At 43.7% G+C, this 23,383-nt stretch overlaps 2 protein-coding genes across 12 annotated transcripts in view; both read left to right on the forward strand.

The window, feature by feature from the left end:
* The window catches only part of adam15 (ADAM metallopeptidase domain 15), a 30,388-nt gene extending 20,088 nt beyond the window's left edge, over positions 1-10,300 (forward strand). For 3 of the 10 annotated variants that reach the window (XM_026371532.1, XM_026371535.1, XM_026371534.1), the window contains 15 exons: positions 117-265; positions 354-531; positions 623-715; positions 796-991; positions 1,407-1,515; positions 1,738-1,933; positions 2,121-2,198; positions 2,841-2,952; positions 3,344-3,497; positions 4,410-4,518; positions 5,617-5,685; positions 6,285-6,353; positions 7,078-7,143; positions 8,049-8,191; positions 8,691-10,300. In XM_026371532.1, coding sequence (XP_026227317.1) covers positions 117-265; positions 354-531; positions 623-715; positions 796-991; positions 1,407-1,515; positions 1,738-1,933; positions 2,121-2,198; positions 2,841-2,952; positions 3,344-3,497; positions 4,410-4,518; positions 5,617-5,685; positions 6,285-6,353; positions 7,078-7,143; positions 8,049-8,191; positions 8,691-8,754 — 1,785 coding nt within the window. In that variant the 3' untranslated portion in view covers positions 8,755-10,300. Of the gene's footprint in view, positions 1-116; positions 266-353; positions 532-622; positions 716-795; positions 992-1,406; positions 1,516-1,737; positions 1,934-2,120; positions 2,199-2,840; positions 2,953-3,343; positions 3,498-4,409; positions 4,519-5,616; positions 5,686-6,284; positions 6,354-7,024; positions 7,144-8,048; positions 8,192-8,690 lie in introns of those variants that run through there. The other 7 variants (XR_003299584.1, XM_026371536.1, XR_003299585.1 and 4 more) reach the window with 7 other exon arrangements.
* Positions 10,301-12,567: 2,267 nt separating this feature from the next.
* Positions 12,568-23,091, forward strand: LOC113169820 (semaphorin-4B-like). 2 transcript variants are annotated; one of them, XM_026371547.1, is made up of 14 exons: positions 12,568-12,797; positions 15,349-15,509; positions 15,612-15,674; positions 15,760-15,858; positions 15,938-16,028; positions 16,225-16,347; positions 16,784-16,911; positions 16,988-17,169; positions 17,419-17,557; positions 17,958-18,147; positions 18,530-18,645; positions 20,110-20,273; positions 20,828-20,898; positions 21,132-23,091. In XM_026371547.1, exons 1-14 carry the CDS (start codon positions 12,713-12,715, stop codon positions 21,866-21,868), a joined length of 2,349 nt encoding a protein of 782 aa, XP_026227332.1. In that variant the 5' UTR covers positions 12,568-12,712; the 3' UTR covers positions 21,869-23,091. The 2 variants fall into 2 exon arrangements, with proteins under 2 accessions (XP_026227332.1, XP_026227331.1); XM_026371546.1 differs by having other exon boundaries at positions 12,569-12,797; positions 20,828-20,907.
* Positions 23,092-23,383: the final 292 nt, after the last annotated feature.

The raw sequence follows: 23,383 nt of genomic DNA on the forward strand, positions 1-23,383 counted from the left end.
CAATTGAAATTAATGAACTTTTTCAGAAACGAGTCAGCAAGTTTAAAATCGACTGTTAAACTGATAACTGTGTCTGACAGGAAGTATAAAGTTGGACACCTGTCTGTCTCTCTCAGGATCACCTGGTCAGTGTTTTGGGTGTGGCCTCCACTGTCGCTCACGAGCTCGGTCACAATCTGGGAATGAGCCACGACACCGCAGAGCGACACTGCTCCTGTCAGAGCGAGCCCCGACTTGGAGGATGCATCATGGAGCCCTCAACTGGGTCAGTACCAGAACAAGAGCAAATGTCACTGCTGGATGACCTGCAGACTTCATCACATCACAGTTACCATGTGACCTCTGACCCCCAGGTTCATGCCCGGTCAGCAGTTCAGCAGCTGCAGCGCTGCAGATCTGTCCGTCAGTCTGCTGCATGGAGGCGGCATGTGTCTGTTTAATGTACCGCAGCCGGATCGTCTGCTGGGAGGACCGCGCTGTGGAAACCTTTATGTGGAGAAAGGAGAGGAGTGTGACTGCGGTCTGCTGGAGGTACTGACCTGTCTCCACCTGTCTGTACTCACCTGACTGTGTCCTCAGTGTTCTGCCTGAGATGATGTGTTGCTGTGCTCTGATTGGTCAGGAGTGTGAGGACCCTTGCTGTAACGCCTCCACCTGTCAGCTGGTTCCTGGAGCTCAGTGCTCGTCTGATGGCATCTGCTGCCAGGACTGCAAAGTGAGACTGACGCAACACACACACTGGAAATATTAACGCTTCTGAGTCGTCTAATTAAAGTTCGCCCCCCTCCTCCTCAGCTGCGGGCAGCGGGTTCCGTGTGTCGTCTGCCACTCGGAGAATGTGACCTCCCCGAATTCTGCACCGGCTCCTCCCCGTACTGCCCCCCTAATGTCTTCCTGCAGAACGGAGAACCCTGTAAAGATGGCGCCTCCTACTGCTACGAAGGAGTCTGTGCCAGCACGCACGCTCAGTGCCAGATTTTGTGGGGACCCAGTAAGACCCCAGTTTATACTCAATGTAAACGAGAACCTAACTGAAGCTGGTTATTTGATGGGAAAACCTAAATTTACTGAGCTTCAGGTTGTAGTGAGTCAGAGCCACTTCCTGTTTGTCTTATACTGCCTCATACACTCAGTATTCAAACAGAACCTGAGCTACTTTATGACCACACTGAGTTTATACTGGTTTACATTTACATTTAGTCATTTGGCAGACGCTTTTATCCAAAGTGACTTACAAGGGTAAGTGTAAGGAGGCCTTGCCTAAGAACCCCTACTGGAGGTAGGCCAAAGCTGTGATTCGAACCCCAGTCTCCCACAAGGAAGGTGGTGATCTATGGTCCACTATGCTAACCAGCCGCTCACTGGTTTAAAACCAGTTTACCAGTTTGGTCTGTGTCTGTCTCCAGATGCCACCAGTGCTCCAGCTGTCTGTTTCTCATCTGTCAACAAAAAGGGAAACAAATTTGGAAACTGTGGTCAGCTGAGCAACGGCTCGTACATCCCCTGTGAAAACGTGTGAGTACACCCCACGCTCAGTACACGGACAAAGTACAGAGTACACACAGTACCCATGGTTGTAGACACATTATGAGACAGTGGATCCCTGCACATTTCCATTTTTACTTTTTTAACTAATCCATCTATGCACAGACAAAGTGTCTGTTTGCTGCTTACAGTTCCCATGATGCATTGTGAAGTGTTGTCCAGTGAGGATATCTTGTCTGCTGTTGGTTGTAGTGACGTTCACTGCGGCAGGATCCAGTGTCAGGGTGGGAGGGATCGCCCCCTGCTGGGCACCAACGGCGAGATTATCACCACCACCGTCCGCTTCAACCACAGCGACCTGGTCTGCAGAGGAACCTTCTTCCACTTGGGGGACGACGTGTCAGACCCCGCCACCGTGGCTCAGGGCGTTGCCTGTGGCCCCGGCAAGGTCAGATATGTTTTCATGTTTGTTAATGAGCTGAGCGGCTGTCTGTCCGGTTTCTGTAAAAACAAACAAGAACACAACAGTTTTAAATGTAAAGGAACCATCCAGGTTCGGCATTAGAGGCCTACAGGTATCTAGAGGCTGAGGCTTCTACAGAGAACACTGCTGAAGTGTTGTTTCGCTGTTGCAGGCCTGTTTGAACCAGAAGTGTCAGGACGTGTCAGTGTTTGGTGTGGACGACTGCCGCAGGAAATGCAACGGTCACGGGGTGAGTGAAGAGCGACCCGTAGGATTCTAGAGCTGAGATAAAAACATTCATCAGCTGTTCTGTTCATGAGAGTTTGTAAAGGTTCACGCGGCGAGATCTTTGCAAAGGCGCCTTTTGTTTTTATTGCTCCATTGATTTATTCAGGTTTAAATATTGGTGGAAAAGGAAAAGGTCTAGATGATAAGCTGCTGTGATACTGAACATTTCTCAAACTGAAGATCCTCAGGTTCATTATTCTGAGATATTCTTCCTTTATCAAGGCGAAGGAAGAGTGATAAATAAAACATCACACAAATGATCCTGTTGCATAATTGGCAGAGGTGTGACTACTACATCCTTCACATCCTCCCCAACCTCTGTTTCACCTAACGCCTATTGGGGTCAGGGGTGGAGTGAAACCAAACCTGCACCATAAATAAGTGTCTCTAACCAGACAGAAGAAGCCACAAGTCCAGTTGCCACGACTCAACTTCCAGATAATTTCACCTGGACGACTGAGAATCTTCTCCGACATAATTACACCTGTCAATCATCCTTTGCTTCTTTGTCATTATAAAACCATCCTGTGTTCAAACTAAAAAATACAGTTAATTCCACCTCAGCACCAGGATGTGAACACACGTCTGCTTCCCTGTGTTTCAGGTGTGTAACAGTAATAAGAACTGTCACTGCGATGTGGGCTGGGCTCCACCTGACTGCAGGTATTCTGGTCATGGAGGCAGCGTGGACAGCGGACCGGCAAGAGCTGCTCGAGGTACCACACATCTGTGTAATACTGTGTGTGTGCAGTGGTGGAAATAAACCAAGTACATGTAGTGAGGTATATTACTTCAGTACAGTTCTGAAGAACTTTACTTTTCTGCTGAAGGTTTTTACATTAATATTAGATTAAATAAACAGTGACTTGATAAATGATCTAGAATGTCACAATAAAAGCAAAAATTTGATAAAAATACAAAAAATGAAAATGTGTTTTCTTCTTTTCTGTTCAGTTAAATTATTTTTATTAATCTATATTCTGTTTCTTATTTCTTATCTTATATTTTATCTTCTTTTATTGTAATTTAACTTTTATGAACTGTGGTATTGATGCTTGTACTAGTATCGGACTACTCCTTCCACCTCCTGCCTCTGTGTGTGTTTAGGGTCTGATCCAGTCCGAGTCGCCCTCCTCGTCATCTTCCTCTTCATCCTGCCGGTGCTGCTCCTCTTCCTCGCTCTCCGCTTTCCTCGTTTCCGTCGAATTCTCTTCTGTCTGGGACCAAACAGCCCGTTTCACAAAGCTCGACAACACAACCGGTAAAACTGAATGAAACTATAGTATCGTCGTCGTTATACTGTTCTCTGGAGAATTGTAGTTTTATTCTTGTAATCATTAAACTCTAATACAAATAGTTTCACAGCTTCTTTTTAGAATTTAGAATATTTGGTGTCATGTTTCATTTACATTTGCAACATTTTCTCACAGCTGCTTGTTTAGTAATAATCAAACGATTAGAAGCTGGTTGTTACCGTGAAGCCTGAGAGCTCTAACAAATCGATGTGTTGTTTTAACCCACGGTGCAGCGTGACTCACTGTGAGATGTGGGGTTTGGAGTTTGACCCCGCCCACGTCTCCAGGTACTCCTAGACCAGCTGGGTCCACCAGAGTCCTGGTCTGTAGTCTGTCCCGGTAGAGTCAGAGAGGTGAAGTTGAAATTTTTCAGACCTGTCACACTAAATATATATATAAAAGCTAATCATCTTCGTGTCTGACATAGTTTAAATGTTCAGCTGCTGACTTCACCTCGCTGACATAAACTGTGTCAGCGTTAATTTAAAGGTTTAAAATATTTCACTACAGAGATCAGAGATTTTAGGGGTCAGCAGTACTGTGCTGTGTCCTTTTAGCTCACCCACTGTCATTAGGCTGAAAAACCAAAGGCCCCAGAACATTTCCCACTTTAGTTCCCACACAGGTTTTGGCTTAAATTAAAGCTGGCAGTCGACCCTTTAAGCACATGTTGGTTGTTTTAGTTCAGACCTGTTGTGACAGTTTACAGATCTAACACCAACCTGGATTTATCAAACATAGCTCAACCTTCAGTTCACGGTGAATCAACACATGAACAAAATGAGTTTGTTCAGATTGTATATCCTGTGTCCTAGATGTTGGATGATGACGTAGGTTCACATGTTACACACACATCATGTTTCATACATCTTGTCCAGAACTCCAGTGATGGAGCGGGTGGACGGCAGGAACGGAGAGCAGGTCCGACCGCTGAGATACCATCTGAAGCCACCGATGGACATCCCGCTGACCCTGCCCCATAAAGAGGTAACCATTAAAACCCACCAACACTCCAACGAAATCAGCAGACAAACTGTACACACGTGTAGCTTCTAAAAAATGAGCAGTATCAGCTGCATCTGTGTTTGTATTGCCGCTGTTCTGCCAACAGGTCAGATGTTAAAAAATGGAAATATATCAGTTTGGTGCTGTAAATAAACTGAGCCGACATGATGTGTAAAAATGTGTCCCTTTAGGGTTAAAACATCTGTACAGATGTTCTTTTAAGAATCGTTTTCCTTCACTTCAACATGAAGCTAGAACTATCTGCAGTACAACAAGGGAACTGTGTGTAATACAAGCAGGATCTATTCCGCTGCTTTAAACCACCTTTAAGATAAAACTTAACAAATAAAACCTTTCTATACAGCATCATGTTGCTGGTTAAACCGTTCGCATGTTAGTTGTCTATCTGACCTAATTCCCACTTGCTCCGGTGTCATGAACATCAACAATGAAAAACCTCACAACATCAAGGAAGCTGCAGTTTCTCTTCACCAAATACACAACCTCAGGTCACGATGGCAAATAAATGGGAAGTGCGAGTTTCTTTGACGGCTCCACAGATGCTGTTGGAAGAAAGGCTGGAAACTGTTCGACTGGGGTGGCTGTGGCTCAATAGAGAGCAGTTGTCATAGGATCGGTGGTTCGATTCCCGGCTGCCATGTCACATGACAAAGTGTCCTTAGGCAAGATACCGAACCCCAAGTTGCCCCCGATGAGTCAGATCTGTCATCGGTGTAATCGGTGTGTGTGAGTGTGTGTGAATGGGTGAATGAGACGCAGTGTGAAGCTCTGTGAGCACCAGTTAGTTAGAAAAGCTCTAGATAAGAACAGAACATTTAACATTTACTGTTGGCTGCAGCTTTTCGTCTCTGCTCTCGTCCATTTTCCAGGTGCAGCTCATCTTCAGCGAGCCTTTTAACATTCACTTAACGTCCGAGAAGCTTGAGATCAAGTCAGAAAACCCAACAAACCTGTATTATCTCACCTGCTTTTTTGACCTTTGACCTCTGATAACTGCTTCTCTCCTGTGCATGTTTCAGCTGTCACTCTGCTTCTACTTCCTGTTTTCTCTCCTATCAGGTTCATGACCGACCAGCTCCTCCCACTAAGCCACTCCCCCCTGACCCTGCCTTAAAACCCCTGCCACAGGTAACCTCACCTGAACTTACCTGGAGGTTTCATGCTAAGCGTTTCTGCACTGGTCAGTCTGTTTGTGTCGTCGTCGCCATCGTCCTGGTCGTAATGTGTCTCAGTAACTAGTTTAAATATGGTGCAGCCTTCACAGGTGAAAGGTTCTTTTCCTTTTATTGTGACACTGGACAAATCAACATGTGAGTCAGTCAGAAGCAGGTAAAGGTGTTCACGGTGAGACTGAGTGATTCCACAGTAACTTTTCTGTAACATAACTGCAACGACGCCTGCTTTTCACCTGGTCTCTAACTGGACTAGACTTTCTCCGTGTGGGTTCTGATGATGTAGATAAACTGTCCAATCAGCGTTTTTGCCAAAGTCAGTGTGAACACAGAAGTTTAAAGAGGTTAAATAGGAAAAGCTGGAGACTCAGTCGAGAGCCATCTTCTAATTTCTCCCTCAGAAAAAAGTAAAATCTTCTTCTTCTATCTTATAAAATATAGATTTGAATCTGTTTCATAGGTTCGTTTTAGCTTCAGGCTAAAATATTTCTATACTCTTTATCTCACTTCACATTTAAACTCTGACTTTTCTAACTTTAATTTCTGCTGCTTCAGCCAGTTAAACAGCGACCAGCACCCCCCACCAAGCCTCTGCCCCCTGACCCATACTCCCCCACCAACCAGGTACGGTCCCCTCTACCTGTAGTGTGTAGTGTCACCGTCTGTCCTGTGTTTGTCTGCAGTTCATGTACAGATCAGTAGATGGTCGTCATTATTTTCTGAAGTCATCAAACAAACCTCAGTGCTGGATAACTGCTGACTTTCAGGCTGCAGCTCCACCTGCTGGTTGGAGGTGAAAAATAAGTTATTTCAAATTTTGATCCTAAAGAACAATTAAGGTCCAGTCACACCACGAACGAGTGCAGTGAAAAGAGTTTACTGTACTCAGGGCTGTTTAGTACTGATCCTTTGGTTCTCTTATCATCAATAAATCTCACGTGCAGACTCAAACCAACAGTGGTTCATTTTTGATAAAAGCCCAAACATACATGGTTCCATTTTTAAATAAGTCTCAGCGTCTCAGTCATTTCATAAAGCATCACTACATGGAGGGTGGAGGAGGAGTGACTACTGACCTGCTGCATGTAAACTTGAAATGTCACTGTAATTGTTGCTGGTGTGACGCTGCCTTTATAGCATGGTTTCTGTCTGTTTTCACATTTCTCTTACATTTACTGTTCCGTTGTGTTCCTATCTGCATGAAGCGCTGATTCTGCGTTTGCTAAGAGCATCTTTATCTTGATGCCATGATGTCCTCTGTTTCCACAATGTGTAAAACATCTTCTTTCATCCAGTTTTTGTTGCTGAGGCTTCACTCTTCTTGTCTTCCTCCTCACTAACCTTCCAGCAGCTGGTGAGTCGACCAGCTCCACCCAACAAGCCACTCCCCCCTGACCCAGTTACGCCTGGACAGGTACGCCACACCTGCCTGATGACAGCTCTTAGAATAAGTTTGCATATACTTAGCATGTAGAAAAGCATGTGAGAACTGACACTGAATGGAAATCAGCAGAATAATGTGTAATCTGGTTTCTGACTGATGAGCTCACATCAGCGATCTGCTGACTTTACTGGTTGAATCGTGAGTTTGTGACTGATGAGTGATCGAGTTAATTTCAGACAGATGTGACAGATGTTGGGTGCTGAGATTAAAAATGAAAAATTTCCAATTTGAATCCAATCATCTCAGACGAGTCTCCCAAATACGTATTTAACAAAGTAACACTGAAGAACGTTTAGAGTAACTTACTGCAGTAGAGCTGCTGCTTCTGACACCGCTTCATTTCAGACTGAGTATTTAGAGTAAATCCTTCCATTTGAGCACTGGGGTTCTTAACCACTTTGTTAGTGCATCACTCTTTTAGAACTGACTGTTCCACCCCACACCAGGAACGCCAGCCCTCAGCTACTAAAGATTTTAGTTTGTGTTTGTGCCTGTTCGTTAGGTGTAAAGTGCTCTCACTCACTGGAGTTTGTTGCTGTATTGTCATCTCAAGTAAATACTTCCCAAAATATCTCAGTGTCTAGTATCAGTGTATTCCAAACAGTATTCACATTATATACCAATACACTCTAGTGTCCCCGGGGAATCACGTGGTCGTGAGGAGAAAGGACCCACAGGTGGGGGCCAGATCAGGAAACTCAAAGCTAACTTAACTAAAACCTTACTAAAAACCAACCGATGGTGGAGTTCACCTCTAACGAGACATTAAACAAAGTCAAAACTTCACTGTTGCTGTTTCCTCTGGTGTCGAGTGTAAAACAGGAGGAAATAAAATGGAATGACTCAAAATGAGAAATCCCTCGGTGTCTCTTCAGGTTGCTGTTCCACTCAAACCTGTGGGGCCCTCAAAGCCTCGTCCTCCGAGTCCACCGTCCCACTTGCCCCCCCATCCCGGTTACACCTCGAACACCAAACCACCACAACTCAGGGCCGTCGCACCTGCAGGCGGCCCCCACAGGTAAGACTTTCCCTGATTTTAATCTTAGGGTGTTTTCAGATCCACAGTCGAGGAGCTCTGGTCCGTATCAGTGGATCAGGGTGTAAACCTAAAATGAACTAAAACAGGTCCCGTTTACACAAAAGACACACGGGAACGTTCTCTCTTCTCATTTGTTAAATGTGTCTGCAGCAGGAACAGGAAACACAGGAACAACATCCTGTTCTTAGCCGCTGAGCTGGGAGAGGAAAGTTGTTCTTAGCTCATAACAGGAGTAATTATCTAATGGCACAAAACACCGATGAGACAGATCCGGTTGAAATGAAAATATGTTAAAGCTCCAATGTGTCTCTCCCACCTCTGTTCTCTTGTGCACATAACTACTTATAAAACTTCATTACATGTTTGAACATATTCTTTGTTATCCTACATACTCTGTAATAACTAACTAACTAATAAAACCTAAACCAAACAAAGGGACCATAAATCTGAGTTAATAATTCTCTGTCTTTCTTTGCAGACGACCTCCTCTTCCCCCGGTTCGACCCACAGTCCCTCAGAAAATCGACTCGTCTCCAGTTTAGCCTGTTACCAAAGGTGGGAGGACTCGAGTCAGAGAAACTTGGTCTTCACAGCTTTAATCAATATTCCTGCAGTATTGACTGACGATGATGAAGATGATGAAGGCTTATTATCCATTTTGCACCCTGTCGTCGGATTTCTCTTTTAATCCTCACGAACAGAAGCTGTGAGTGAATCTTAACGTATCTCCAAAGATCAGTGCCTTTGCTCACGGACCCATTGGACCGGGATCAGATCTGTGATTGAGTCGGGTGTTTCCCAAACTGTGGCTCAGGGACCTCCGTAGGACCTTTGTCAATCCAAATGATCAAACAGTCTAAATCTTACAGACAGAGATTAGCCGCAGCAGGATTTACGACCTACCAGGAAGGCGAGCAACAGGACAGGAATCAAAAATCATCATCAGGTTTCAAGAACAAAGTCAATATTTTCAGGAAAAGTCATCTTTCAAGAAAAAAGGTATATAATAAAGTAAAGTAAATAAAATAATAACGTATTTTACTAGTAAAACTGCTGTAAATAAAGTTTGAATATTTTCAGAAACAGCAATGTTAGTTTGATTAGTGGATAAATTAGCAGCATTTTAAAATATTTGATTAATATTTTAATAGAAGGATGTTGTAGCCTCATAATTTGAGAAATTTCTGAAACATATTTTGAATTTGAATTCGAAAGCTGTCGACTGTGATAAAAGAGTAATTACACACAAGTATATTTTTGCAGCACATCACAACTTTACTCTTGATTTTCGGACTCAATATTTAGTTTTCTGTGTATTTTGACTGTTGACTCTTGAAATCTCAGACTGTTGTTACTAACAGCGTCCTGATGATGATGATGAAGATGTGAAGATCGTCTTCGTCTTTTTCTCCACGACCTTTTCACCCTCAGTGCTGGAACTAACTTTTCCTGCCGTCACTCCGGCGAAACTTCTTAACAGTGTCCTCGGTCTCTGGTGGACGTCAGACTCTGCTGGTTCTGCTGGGAGATGGGATTCTCTGTGCTGGATCAGCTTTTTATTTTTCGGCCGCTCATCTCCTAACGCCAAAGAACAGAAGTGGTGCATTTAAAAGATGCTGTAACGTTTGTCTGATCTCTTCTGTGAGGACAAAGACGAACCTTTTTATCGAGGTATGGGATGTTTGAACGTTTCCATTTCAGAGTCAGTCCAGTCTGAGGACAGGACGAGGGTGTCACACTAAGTGCTGCTTGTGTTCATGTAAACTAAGAACTACAGGTGCGACCAGCATCATAACACAGTGTCTTTGCTACCTGCTGCTGTTTGATGGTCTTTGTCCTTTTCGTCGTCATGCCGACGTGGAAACAGCTGTTACACGTTGTCTGGACACACGGTGAAATGAGAAACCAGAAAACCGTTTCAGTCAGGTACTGTCACATTAGTAAGATACCAACACAAATACAGGTCGGCACAAAACTGGGACGTTTAATATGAGGCATTGTTGATTGGTAAATTGGCTGATTTATTGATCATTGACCCCATGTTCACATGTATGTAGCTGGAAATAAACGGTTTCTACTGTCTCTGTATTTACCTGACTTCCTGTGTTTCATTACAAATTAAATCACTGAAGCTCTTACAGATGGAAACTCACTCACTGAGCTTCTTCACCAGGCTTTTGGTTTCTGTTAAGTCCTTAGTGACGCGTTTCTCCTGTTCATGAGTTCACAGTTCATGTTTTAGACAAATCACCGTTTATTACAAAGGAAACGCTGACAGTGTTTGTTTTCTACATGTCCTTGCTTTATGGCTCTGTGCTTCGCAGCATGTTCTAATGTCCGTTTAGTCTGGAGACCACAGGAGCTAAAGGACTCGTCTGAGTTCCCCCTTCCCACTCCATTCTGATTGGCCAGCTTGTGGCAGTCCTCCTGTGGGCCGGTGCTATCCTCAGTTTGAACAGAACCGTCGACAGATGAAAACATTGACCAGAGTGTGTTTCATCATTGTTTTTTAATTTAATCTTTCTTTAATCTTAAAATAAGTTCATTCTGGTACTTTCTGAATCTGAATACGCCTTCCACAGCTGCGCTTCGGCTGCAGTATCTAACATTATGTCAGGTCTTCCTGCTGATCCACGTCCCTCCAGGCGTCAACAAAAAGCTCTGGAATTATTGACGTTTCTCTTCAGTGTTTAACTGTTAAAATGTCGTGTTACTGATCATTTCTCTGCTTTTGAGGTTGGTGATTTGTTACTTCAAACCTAAACCTTGACTAATTCTGAACTACAGAGTTACCTTTTCTTTGCTGCTGCCTTAAAGACCAAAGTGAGGGAACAAAAGTCCCTCTGCACAGATTAAAACTGAGACTGTAACACGATGACTTCAGCCAGCATCTGTGATGAGTTGAAGGGAAGTGTTGAGCTGATGTGCACGAGCAACAAGGAAGTGACCTGTTTGTTAAATCTTAACCGTCTCTGTGTTCTCTCTGCTGGCAGCGCCTGTTTTTAGGTCGGATGTTTTTTCTGAAAGTGACGTGGAACTGGTTTGAAGGAGGATGTGAAACTGAATCACCCTGCTGTAGCTGTCTTTAAAGGAAACAGCTTCTACAGCGCCGACAACCCACCACTGTGCAGATTTAATGTCGCTCTGCATCAATCAAACTGGTTCTTGAAGGGATCAAAGTCCAGTCTGGACAACTAAGACAGTCCTCTCCAAAAAGAAGACACCATTTGATTTGTGCTGCGCAGTGAACACATTGGGATGCTGAAGGAAGTTCAGGTTTCATTTGATGATTTGTAGATCTCAGTATATTTATCAGCGTCTGTGACTCACTGACTCCAAACTATTGGTTCCTTCTCTAAATTGCTTTTCCAGACTTTTGCTGCAGCCTCCTTCAGGGATTCTCCCTTTAATTTCCTCTTCAGCAGGTGAAACTGGTCATTTACTGTACAGACAGTTACTAGAAACACTCGTCAGTCCCGTGTTCATCTCTGTCTTTTGATCTCAGGTGTCGTCAGCGTAGATCAGGAACAAATGAACTGGTCTTGCTGTTCCAGTTGGACTGTCCCTAACCCGACCTGCGTGTCTTCTGAATGTTGAGGCAGCAGCGAGAACCTCCAATAGTAACCCACATTTCATAAAGAGCACTGATGTTGGCCCCAGGTCAGGCGGGGCCCCGGAGGGCTGACGGACCCCAACTCTCAGTCCCAACTACAAATACAAGGTCTAATGACACTAATGGAAACCACTGAGAGAACAGGAGCAGCAGAACCCAAGACTGCAAAAATGGATCCAATGATAAGTCGATGCTAGAGGACAGTCCGAAGTTAACATGTTACTGTGGTCGTTCCTCAGGATCTTTACCTGCTGCTCCAAACTCATACTGATGTATTAGAAACTGTTCCGTATTCCATCTTTAATTGATCTGACTGTTTAAGCTTTGGTCCCATCAGGTCTCTTCAGACGCTCCATGTTCAGACCTGTGAGTTTAGAAAGTCACCACTGGCTGTAGGGATGAGCTGCTGCTTCCCCACGTCACTTTCTATCTCGTCTCTGTTCCTCTAAATGTCTGTGGAGGTTCTCAGTCATCCCAAAGGTTCCATTCAGTGGCAGCTGGACTTTCTTTAGGTTCCATGTCTAATTCATTCATCAGTGTGTTTTACTGATGCTGCTTTTGTTACTGTTGCTTCAGCTTCAGTTCTTTCTGCAGCAGCAGCTGTGTTTAGTGAATGGATGTGTGAGACGTAACAAAATGACAGCAGCTTAAGAAATTATCAGTCGACACTGGAAAGGAAGTGACATGATGATGTTACCCTCCTCTCTCCTCCCTCTGACCTCAGGCCACAGTAAAGAGGAAGCTGTGGTGAGTCCTCCTGAGTGTTTCTTTAGTCTTGGTGTCTCACCCCCGAGCGTCTGTACGTTTAACGCCGTAGATCTGACACAGAACAACAAATCATCTATCCGTGGTGTTTATCATCCATCCTTCTCACCAGCTCCTCCGTCATGGCTCCAGCAGCTGTCATCCTCCTTCTCTGCCTCCTGAGCGCCGTCAACTCGCTGCCTCCTCCACGAACCTCCTTCCTCCTCAGTAAGTCCAAACCCCGTTTCTTATCAGTTAGCAGCTGTGAGCAGGAATTCCTCTGGTTCTGGACGAAAAGAAGCTCATGTTTCTGTTTTACGGGAACTGACCATTTTCTTCTTGTCTCTGATTTACTACTGTTGGTCGGGGTGGGGTTATCAGTCATGTTCTCACCACGAGGGACGAATGAATAAATGATGTTTTACCAAAATGTCCAAATAAACTTTAATTCATTAACATACCAACTTTATTCCTTATTAGTTAAACTTCAGGACATAGAGAAAAAGTTTTTCATTCTTTGTTTCCACGTCTTTATTTAAACATGTTCTCAAACATGTTCATTGAGTCACAATCTGGAACGAGAAGTTTTTATTTCTTATTTCATTTATTTAATACGTACAGAGCTCGTTCAAAGTTTTCACCTTTTATTTTTGTATGAAAGTTGAATCTTGATCGATTCAATAAATAATTAACTCAGAAATTCAATTAAAAAAGAAATTACTAAAAAATCCTCTTTCATGTCAAAGTGAAAACAAACAGATCTTTACATGTTAATATAAATTAATTAAAAGTCCTAAAAGGAAAAGAGGTAATTGTTGGAGTATTTAGATGCTTTAAAGGGACTCAGCTACATCCTCATCAGGAGGTTCCTGGTGGATCAGAAGAAAACTCCTCAAAATACAGGTTAACTGGAGGAATATGGAAAATACACATTAATACACACAGCAGCTGTTCTGGTCTGAGATTAAAGGAGCTTTTTTATCTTCTCCCCACTGAAGAGAGGAACCACCCCGGTCCTGGAAGTGCAGTTTCTGCTCCTTCATTAGTTCCCTTCTTAAACAGTTCCTGACAACAACCTGCTGTCGGCTAATTTACACATCTAAGTTTGAACTTGTTGCACCCTTCCTGATTCTGATCCACCAGTAACTGGACCTCCCTGATCCAGGTGTATTTATGCTACAATCGCTGCTGTCAGGTGGTCTTCATCCAACTTCCTATAACCTAACACAGTCTCAAACGATTCAATGATGTCAAAGATGAAAACGTCTCTTTATTTCTAATAAACAGTGGAAACAGCTGGAAACAGCTGCACGTTATGTTCCAGCACTCAGACCTTCTTCTTCCTGTGTAACATGACTCAGAGACGTTTGATGCTAAATTCATCGAAGACGTTGTCGTCCACAGTTTCACAAAGTTTCACATGATGCATCAAATCGAGCAGTTCGACCACACAGTGTGGTCGGACCGTCTCAGAACCCCCCACCCTCACCTTTCAGATGTCGGACCAGGCAGGAGGGTCTGTGTCCAAAAACACACACATATCAAATATTTCTGTCCCTTTCAAGAGTTAATTAACATCTATGTTGGTGGTTGAGAGGTTTTCTCACCAGCTGATATAAATACTCTTCTCTCTTATTCTAATTTAAGCAGGTAAATTAGAATACAAACACGCACACCAGCAGCGTACGAAGCAGGTGCACAGAGCAAAGCTGAGGACTTTGTGCAGGAACTAGTTTAATGGCAGTTAGTCCCACAGCGTCGAGGACTGTGGAGTACTACAACAGGTATGGTAACAGGTGGTGGCTTTCACACGGAACTGATTTGCAACTAGCTCGGACAACATGTCTGTAAATCTGACGTCAGTTGTTCCTGATTCTGAAATGTGAGGGGTGGGGGGGTGGGAGTTGATTAGCATGTGCTGACATGTGTTCACACATTCAAAGAGTCATTCGTTGACCTCGACCTCCACTTTGGGCTCCAGCTGCAATAATTTTGTATACCTGAGCTAAAGTAACTCATTTCACATCAACGTGTTTGTGGCTGTCGAGCGTTTCAGCACCGCCACACAGCAAGAGATAAGAATCAAAAAAACCAGACTGACAGACGTTCATTCTTCTCTGTGGTGACTCTGGTAAAGAGAAGTGAATCTGCTCTGCAGAAACAAAGACAGAACCATCGCTTACACTCAGTGAGGAACGGGTCTTTGTCAATGTGATACCCGAGTTTCTGCACTGAACCCAGTGTTTTTAAGGAACAGGAACATGCCAAGGTTCAGTTTTACTGGAATTACACCACACAGGAATTCACACGTTCTCACTGTGCATGTGCCCTATGAGGGTCATATGAAAACCCAGGGGAGGTTTAACAGTAATAAATCATTCTTCTAAAACTGAACTCTGACGTCCTGTTTGAATTGAAAAGATATTTTCAAACTCAACCTTCAACCTGAAATAGAGCAGTGTGAGGTTTGTTTCATTAGGGTAGAAGTCATGGAGCCTGATATCTGTGAGGACTGAGCCGGTTCTAGTGTGAAACTGTGCTCAGAAGCTCAGATCGTATAAAGACGGAGAGTTTCTCTGCAAACATGAACCACATCCTGAACAGGAAGTGGTGCTGCATGTGGCTGCTGCTCAGCTGACTCCTGAAGCAGAAGATGATGTGACTCCTGTTAGAGAAAACCCAGTGCAGCCAGCAGATGTGTGGAGTCTGCAGACAGGGACGCTGGTGGAGTGGACACGTTCAAAAACAACAAGACTTCATGTTTGTTGTGTGTGTCCAGACTCTGCAGACAGACCTCTGGTCCACTTCAGCCTCCCCGACGTCCACAACACCACCACGCTGTTGTTAAGTGAAGACGGTTCCACGCTGTACATAGGAGCACGGGACGCCGTCCTGTCCCTGGACGTCAGTCAGAGTGATGTCATCAGCCTGAAGAAGAAGGTGAGATGAGTTCATTTGATATCGAGTGCCTAACCTAAATCTGAACGGGGTTTCCTGTTAAAGTTAGTCTCTGACTGAGCAGAGTGTCTGTGTCTTGTCCAGGTGGTCTGGGGTCCAACCAAGAATGAGATCCTCAGCTGTCAGAACAAAGGAAAGACACCTGAGGTGACTGTGACCACACCTGCCCCCTCAGCACCTGGTGACGTCTGTGGCTTCACAACCAACCCACTTGTTGAATTTCTCCCCACAGGTCGACTGTCCAAACTTCGTCCGTGTGTTGCAGCGGATAAACTCCACCCATCTCTACACCTGCGGCAGCTACGCCTACAGCCCCCACGATGCCTTCATTGTAGGTCCAAACACTCACACTCGCTTTATATGTTCTCTGGTGTCTCAGCAGCTGAATTAGCTTCTGTTCGTGTCCACAGGACACTGACAGCTTCTCCATGGTCCAACATGGAGCAGCTAAAGGCCGCTGTCCGTTTGACCCCCTCCAGAGGAACACTGCCATCACCGCCGGTCAGTCTGCTGTGATTCTGTTTCAGTGTGGTACAAATACTGTGAGCTGATGTCTACGGGAACAGTGAACTGTAAACTGTCACTTTAAAATCACACTTCATGGAACTGCAGAATTGTCTATGTTGTAAAATGTGTTCGTTAAAGCTTTTATTTGAGTGTCGTAGGAAATAAACCTGTTGTGTTGGTCCGTGTGCAGATGGCGAGCTGTTCACCGCCACAACAAGCGACTTCAGAGGAGTCAAACCTCAGATCTCTCGACACTTCAGCAGAGATGGTCGTCCGGACGTCAGCCAGGACTCGTCTGTGGGTTTACTCGAGGGTGAGTGAACACGATGCTGTGGAGGAATGGGGCCAATCAGTGAATCGTGTTGTAGCTCGTTAATTAGTCTGTTAAAGGCCCGAATCAGAGACAGAGACACAAAGAGGGTTTGATGAAATCACAGTTAAAGCAAAGTTAAAATAGAAGTGTTGAGACTTTTACTGAGATGCCATCGACATGAGGTGAGACAGCAGGACAGACAGCGACAGGTCTGAAGGACAGACGGGTAGACGACGTGAGACAGTGTGGTGGTTTGAGCACAGATCAGAGTTTAATCTCCAGTGAAGGAGAAAGTTCCTGTGCCTGTGAATGTTGTTTGAATGTTTTTTATTTTTGGAGCAAACAGCATTTGTAGTTTCTGTACTCTCACATCTCTTTTCAGATCACATGGCACAGCAGCCTGAGTTTCCTCCTCTGTTTAACTTCTGTTTTTCAGAGCCGGTGTTTGTCGGCTCCTCGCTGGACCCAGCAGAGAAAAAACTCTACTTCTTCTTTAGTGAGGTTGGGAAAGAGTTCAGCTACATCAACGAGCTGCGAGTCGCCCGCGTGGCTCAAATCTGCAAGGTGACAGCAAACACAGATAGCAGCCCGATGACACCGGTGAAGATACAGGGTGGTAACAGTCTGGCTTGTTTTACAGGATGACGTCGGCGGACAGAGGATTCTACAGAAGAAGTGGACGTCCTTCGCCAAAGCCCCTGTTCTCTGTCAGTCTCCCAAACAGCTTCCCTTCAACGTTCTCCAGGACGTGTTCACTCTGCAGCCACCAGCCGGCGACGACAGCTCAGAAACTCTGTTCTACGGCGTGTTCACCTCTCAGTGGTAGGAACAAGTGAACCAGGTCCACAGAGACCAGAGATGTTAAAGATGAGAAGTTCCAGGTTAAATTTACTGGAAGCTTTGGCTGGTTCCTAAGATACGTTCTATTCATGTGTTCTGCACAGTAAATTGAATCTTCTCATCAGACCAACAAACACAACCTACTGAAGACGGTTCAGAACTGGTCCACAGTTCCAACAAACCAGGTTTTTAATCGTTTTTTCTAACTGGACTGTGTCTGGTCTCTTTCAGGTCCTCAGGTCCAGAATCTGCTGTTTGCATCTTTACTCTGCAGGATATCAGGACAGCGTTCGGTGGGAGCTACAGGAACTTTGACACACAGAACCATCAGTGGGATCTGATGCAGGGACAACACTCCTACGTGGGAAAGGTGAGGACGTCTGATCCAGAACAAAGAACCAGGAAAACCCTGTCTGAGTCACACTGGTGCTGTAAGATCAATTTCACATCAGGTGTTTTGTGTTGGAAGGTTGAAGACGTCTGTTCATATATGAGAAGAAGTTACCATTCAGCTCTGTGGTTCCAAGATGGTGGAACGGCCTGCGCACCTCTGCACGCTGAGCTGCCTATAAATAAAGAAATAATTAAATAATTAAAATAACATATTATATAATTAATAGTATAAACCAATCAAATAAGGATTTATGTGTTAGATGGGATAATGTTATTTGATTAGACTAAACCACATTAAATGTAGGATTTTGACTCTGATTAAGTGTATTTCTTACGAATCCCGTTTCATTTCTAAAAGTCACTGCGTGTTTTTACAGTGTGGACTGAACAACGCCACAGATGCAGAGCTGAACCAAGTGAAGAAGAGTTTCCTGACCAGCAGCAGTGTCAACCCAGTGGCAAACGGTCCAGTCGTCGTTTCTTCAGAGCAGACTTACAGTCGTGTCGCTGCCATGAGGACTGAGGCCGCCGATGGCAAAGACTACACTGTTCTTTTCCTTCTCTCAGGTGAGATGCACCTGTCTATGTTTAGCTAGTTCCCCAAGTTTTTTTCTTATTACGTTTGGTTTAGTTTTAGTTCAGAACCAGCTGTGAATCTGCTGATGTCAGCAGATCAACACTAAACTTCACCGACATGTGTTTCACACTGACAGCGTCTGCTAATCTAGTGTTGGACTGTTTAACATCAACACTGCACGCTTCACTAAACTTGTCATTTCCCATGTGTTGTTTGACTGGACGTTTGCACCGCTCTGATCGCTGCTCTGCTGCATGTTGGACCTAGTTTTTGTCTTGATTTACCAAACCAAAGATGTGTTGGTCTCTTCCTTTGGTTTCCACAACCCAGATGCTGATGCATTAAATAATACTTTTTCTTTCACTTGTGCAGAGTCTGGGTTCCTTCATAAAGTGGTTTTGGTTAAAGGTGGTTCCTGGGTCGTTGAGGAGATTCAGGTCTTCACAGGACCTCAGCTGGTCAAAAGCATCCTCCTCTCTCCCTCCAAGGTAAAAATCAGTGACTGCTCAGGCTGCATGTCAGCTTCCTGCCATTTAAAGTATTTTAACGCCTTAACGACTGAATTCACAGAATTTTAAAGAACTTTAGTTTGTGGGTATTTAATTCACCAACTTAACCCAAACGTCCGTACCTGTTCATTTAATGTCAATTCAAAAACCTTTTCCGGAAAGAAGTGCAAAATCACAAAGAAGAAGTTTGTGGTAAACTTCATTTAAATGGTTGCTGTCACACACAAGTGGTGAAAAGTGCTTAAATAACAGGATCCTGATGCGTGAACAGAGGCAGCTTCAGCAACAACACAGGTAAAGAAGAGTGATCAGTCAAAGAGCCGCTGAAACAGGCAGCTGAAGGAAAGTGCTATTTTAGTTCAGTCAACATTAAACCAAACCAAAACCACCAATTACATTGCTACTTATAGCTTTTTACATTGTGGTTCAGTGGTTCAGCCGTGTCAAAGTGTCACCTGGTGACTTATAGTGCAGCTGCAGCTGCAGCGGTAATGCATCACTCAGAGTTTCCATCGGGTGGACTGATGACGGAAAAACATCCAATGAACAAATAGGACTTGCATGAAACAGTCTGCAGGAGCTCCAAAGAAAAGTGGCAGCATTTCACAAATGATTGTTGATTGGAAGTTTCTTATTGGTTTCATTTGCTCGTTATCAGTTAGTGTAATCAACAGGTGTGAAACCTTCTGTCAGATAACAAATAGTTAGTCAGAGTTCTGGGAGAAAACATGGTCAGACAAAGATGATCAGTGACGTGGTTAGAGACGAGCAGAGAAACGTGATGTTTGTTACTAGGATAATAAATAATACCGAGTCGTGTGTGTTCCCTTAAACATTAAGGTGAAGTTCAGGCCAACACAGACACTTGGAGAAAAGAGGAACACACTGTCTGCTTTATATCCTGTTTTTGTTGAGGCTGCAGTTCAAAATGCTGAGACCATGTCTGAAGAAATGATCCGTTCATTCTGACCCATCTACTAGAACGACAAATATTCAACAACCAAGAGTCCTCGTCCTTTCTGCTCAGTAGTCACTTCCTGTGTGTGATTCTCATGTTTCATCAGGAGAACAGCTCTGTTTGAATTAGTGTGTTGAACTGTGAAAGAGATCTGATTCTCCAAACTGCAGCCGGCAGGCTGGTCGACTTCCTCTGCACTGTCACTGTTAACATTTTCCTAATTATGTTTAAGTAACACAATGAAAGAGAACTACAGTAATGAAATAGCCTTGTTGAGATGATAATAAAAAGTAAGCTCAGGCTCTGAGTCGTCCAGAAAAGATAAAGGTTAAATACTTTGTTTTTGGATTTACCTGCTGATACTTTACATACCTTTCATATTCAATGTACAATTCTCAGTTACAGTACTTACTAGAACTATTACTTTAATAAGAACTTCCTGCTTGCCTACATGTCTTAGTGGAGAGTTCTTTCTGCTCCTGCAGGGAGTGCTTTATGTGGGGACGTCTCAGGGAGTTACTGCTGTACCTGTGGCCACCTGCTCAGTCTACAAAACCTGCAGCCAGTGTGTTCTAGCCCGAGATCCTCTGTGTGGGTGGGACGCGACCAGGAGAGTCTGTGCTGGTCTGGGCAGCGGCTCTGGTTCACTGTAAGTGACAGTTATTAGACCGGTAAAAGACTTCGTTTTTTAGTTGACCAATCTTGTGACAGACATATTTTAATTCATTTAGGTTTTATAGTTTTATCTGCCTGTTGGACATTGTACTGGGATAACAGGTCTGGTGTGAGGACACTTTATTTAGAAATGCTGCTTTTAGTGATGTTTAAAGAAGATGTTTCTACATTAAAGATGCAAAATAACTTCCAAGGGACTGTTTCTTGTTTTTGTCTGCACTCTCTGATTTTCACAAAACTTTTACTTAAAGCACTTTTTAAATAATTGGGTCTTGAAATTATTAAATGGTGCAAAGAGAACATTACTGACTTGTCATTTTCCAGCAGAAACAGTCAAACAAACAAAAAAACAAAACAAAAAAGGCACATTTTTATTTTGTCTTCCTGCAGCTGAAATTATCTTAACACTGCTTTGTTAGATTTTGCTGCAGAGAACTGATTTATTTCACTCGTGTTAATGACCGATTTACCCTGTTTTTACCAGACTGACTGGTGTATGGACTGACGGACCGTCTGTTTATCCCTCAGGGCTCAGGACCTGGAGAACGGCAACGTGAAAGAGAAATGTCAGAGACGAGCCAGAGCTCAACTGGACACAGGTAAAACAGGTAAAACGTCCTCCTTAGTAACAGATCTTAAATCTGCTGAGTGATGCAAAGCGTCTTCATCTTAAGGTAGGGCGATTTAAGTCTTGTCATGTTCTTTCAAGAGTCGTAGTTTATGGACCAGCTTAAATGTCCAGTGTTCAGGTTATTAGAGAGTTTCTGGACCAGATTTTAACCCTGAGATGAAAAAGGGAGACTCCATCATCACAATTCTTTCTGTCCTACAGAACTGAATGTTCGCTTGAACGAAGCAGTGAATCTTCAGTGTGTGAAACCTTCCAACCTGGCCACTCTGACCTGGACGTCCCCTCAGTTCAGCAGGAACCAGGACAAACTGTTCATTCAGTCAGCCGACGGCAACCTCAGCTTCTTCGCAACCAATGCGACCTTTGGGACCTACCACTGCGAGGCAGAGGAAGCTGGGTACACCGAAGTCGTTGCCAGCTATGATGTCCAACAGATTTCTCCAATGAGACCGCGTACTAACATCAATGAACGTGGTGTGTCCGGAAACGATGAGCCATATGAAGAAATAACAACCAAGGAGCCCGAGATTCCTGTGAAACCCTCAGACACTGACGACTTTATGACAGAGCCTGAAAGTGATGATAACAATGAGACAGCCATCCCAACACAAGATTCTGGACTGAGCAGTGTTCAGTTCACTGATTTGGCCCGCATCCCGAGCGCTGGAAAATCCCCTGAGTCCAGGAACGAGCCACTCGGTGAGATTCGTAAAGAGAAGAGTTACCACAGCGAGCTGGTTGTTGTTTCCCTCCTGCTGGTGTTCTGCATCTGCATCCTGATCCTCTGTGGTCTCCACATGTGGAGGCAAAGCAAAACTGCCAATAAAGTGGATTCCCAGGTGAGTCCAGGAACCGGCAAAAAGAGCAAATCTATGGAGAGTGTTCCCTCTCTGAGCCCAGAGGATGCTGACCCTGAGGTGAAGGTGGTGCAGGGTTGATGACTGAATCATCACAAACCTTTTGGGGGAGAGAACGGCATCATCCAGAGGGAGCTGAGAGCTGTGGGCCTCTAAAAGCTAAAGACACATCTATAATGTAGTTCTCTCAGTTTCAGCAGTAAAAGGAGAAATAAAACTGGAGTTTTACCTAGAGGATTGAAACTGAACTAGATTAAATACTGATTCATAATTAATTTAACTGAAAATACTGAATAATTATGTAGAAATCGGAACTCTAGAGTTGAGAAAATGATGCTACCTGCCCAGATGTTTTACTAGCAGCTGATCAAAAATGCAGCAGCAGCCCATTTAGCCACAGAACAACGGTTTTAATTTGTCGGTGAAGTTTTCTGGAAGTGGAGCGCTGGCAGCAGCTGGACTTCCTTCTCACGTTGAATCGTGGGCTCTAACCCACAATCTTTAGACTGAAGCTACTTGATGAGTAGTGAAATGTTTTGACCTGACAAGAAGGAAGTCCAGCTGCCAGGACTCAACTTCCAGAAAACAGCTTTGAGGTTTTATTTTCTGTGGATACGAAATTTTTTCATGTTTACTAGAATTTCTTCTTGTTCCAGCTACAGACTCATGTTGTGATTTATTTCAACAGAAACAAAAGTTATTGACATTTTAATTTCAGCTCTGTGGTGTTTATATGTGGAATTACTCCGATTAACTTTCAGTGAATCCTGTTGATAAACTGTGTGTTTTTCAAGTGTGTATCGCTGTGTGTAACTGAATGTATGCTGTAAATGTAATCACGGCTGGGATCAATATTTCCATAATTTATGAGTAATTACAATAACACAGGAGTCAGTAACAAGTTGGAGCCAAACAGTTTCAGATACCTTTGATAATTTATTAATTTCAAAATGTTGAGTATTTAATTTTCTGTTTTATTTATTGAAGAATCAAAGTTAGTGTTGAAAAGTGTACCTGATAGATTGATTTATTCTCACAGCCCTGAATGTGAATTAGTTTTAATCCCAAGTGGGCCCTCCAAGTCGGATACCTGGGCTCGAATCCCGGCTGTGACCTACCTCCAGTAAGGGTCCTTAGAAAAGACCTCCTTACACTTGTACTTGTACCTGCCTCTGTAACTTGTATCCTTGTACTTTGTATTCTTGTAAGTTTCTTTGGATAAAATCATCTGAATAAAAATGTTCAGAATTTGCACAAATGTCTTGGTTGTTTAACATGTGCAGGGAATAAATCTGTAACACTTACTGAACTGTGATGTTCTCTTTTTATTTTTCTGGATTTAATTAATCTCTGATTAGAAACAAATCTGCAGCGAATGTGGGAAAAGGGAAATAAATTCAGTAAAACTACAGCTTGAGTGGTTTTGTACTAGTAGTTTAAAATTCTGTGGAGTTTAGTGTGTTAGACTGAATCACCACATAGCAAATCTGAGAGTTAACACCTGATACAGTTCAGTCTAATTATTAAATGAACGTGTTGGTTTGTCTGAATGCTGCTGAGCCCCTAAAATAAAAAAAGTTTCTACTGTTCATAAAA

The sequence above is a fragment of the Anabas testudineus genome, chromosome 16, assembly GCF_900324465.2.
Source record: "Anabas testudineus chromosome 16, fAnaTes1.2, whole genome shotgun sequence".
In the NCBI taxonomy this organism is placed as follows: domain Eukaryota; kingdom Metazoa; phylum Chordata; class Actinopteri; order Anabantiformes; family Anabantidae; genus Anabas; species Anabas testudineus.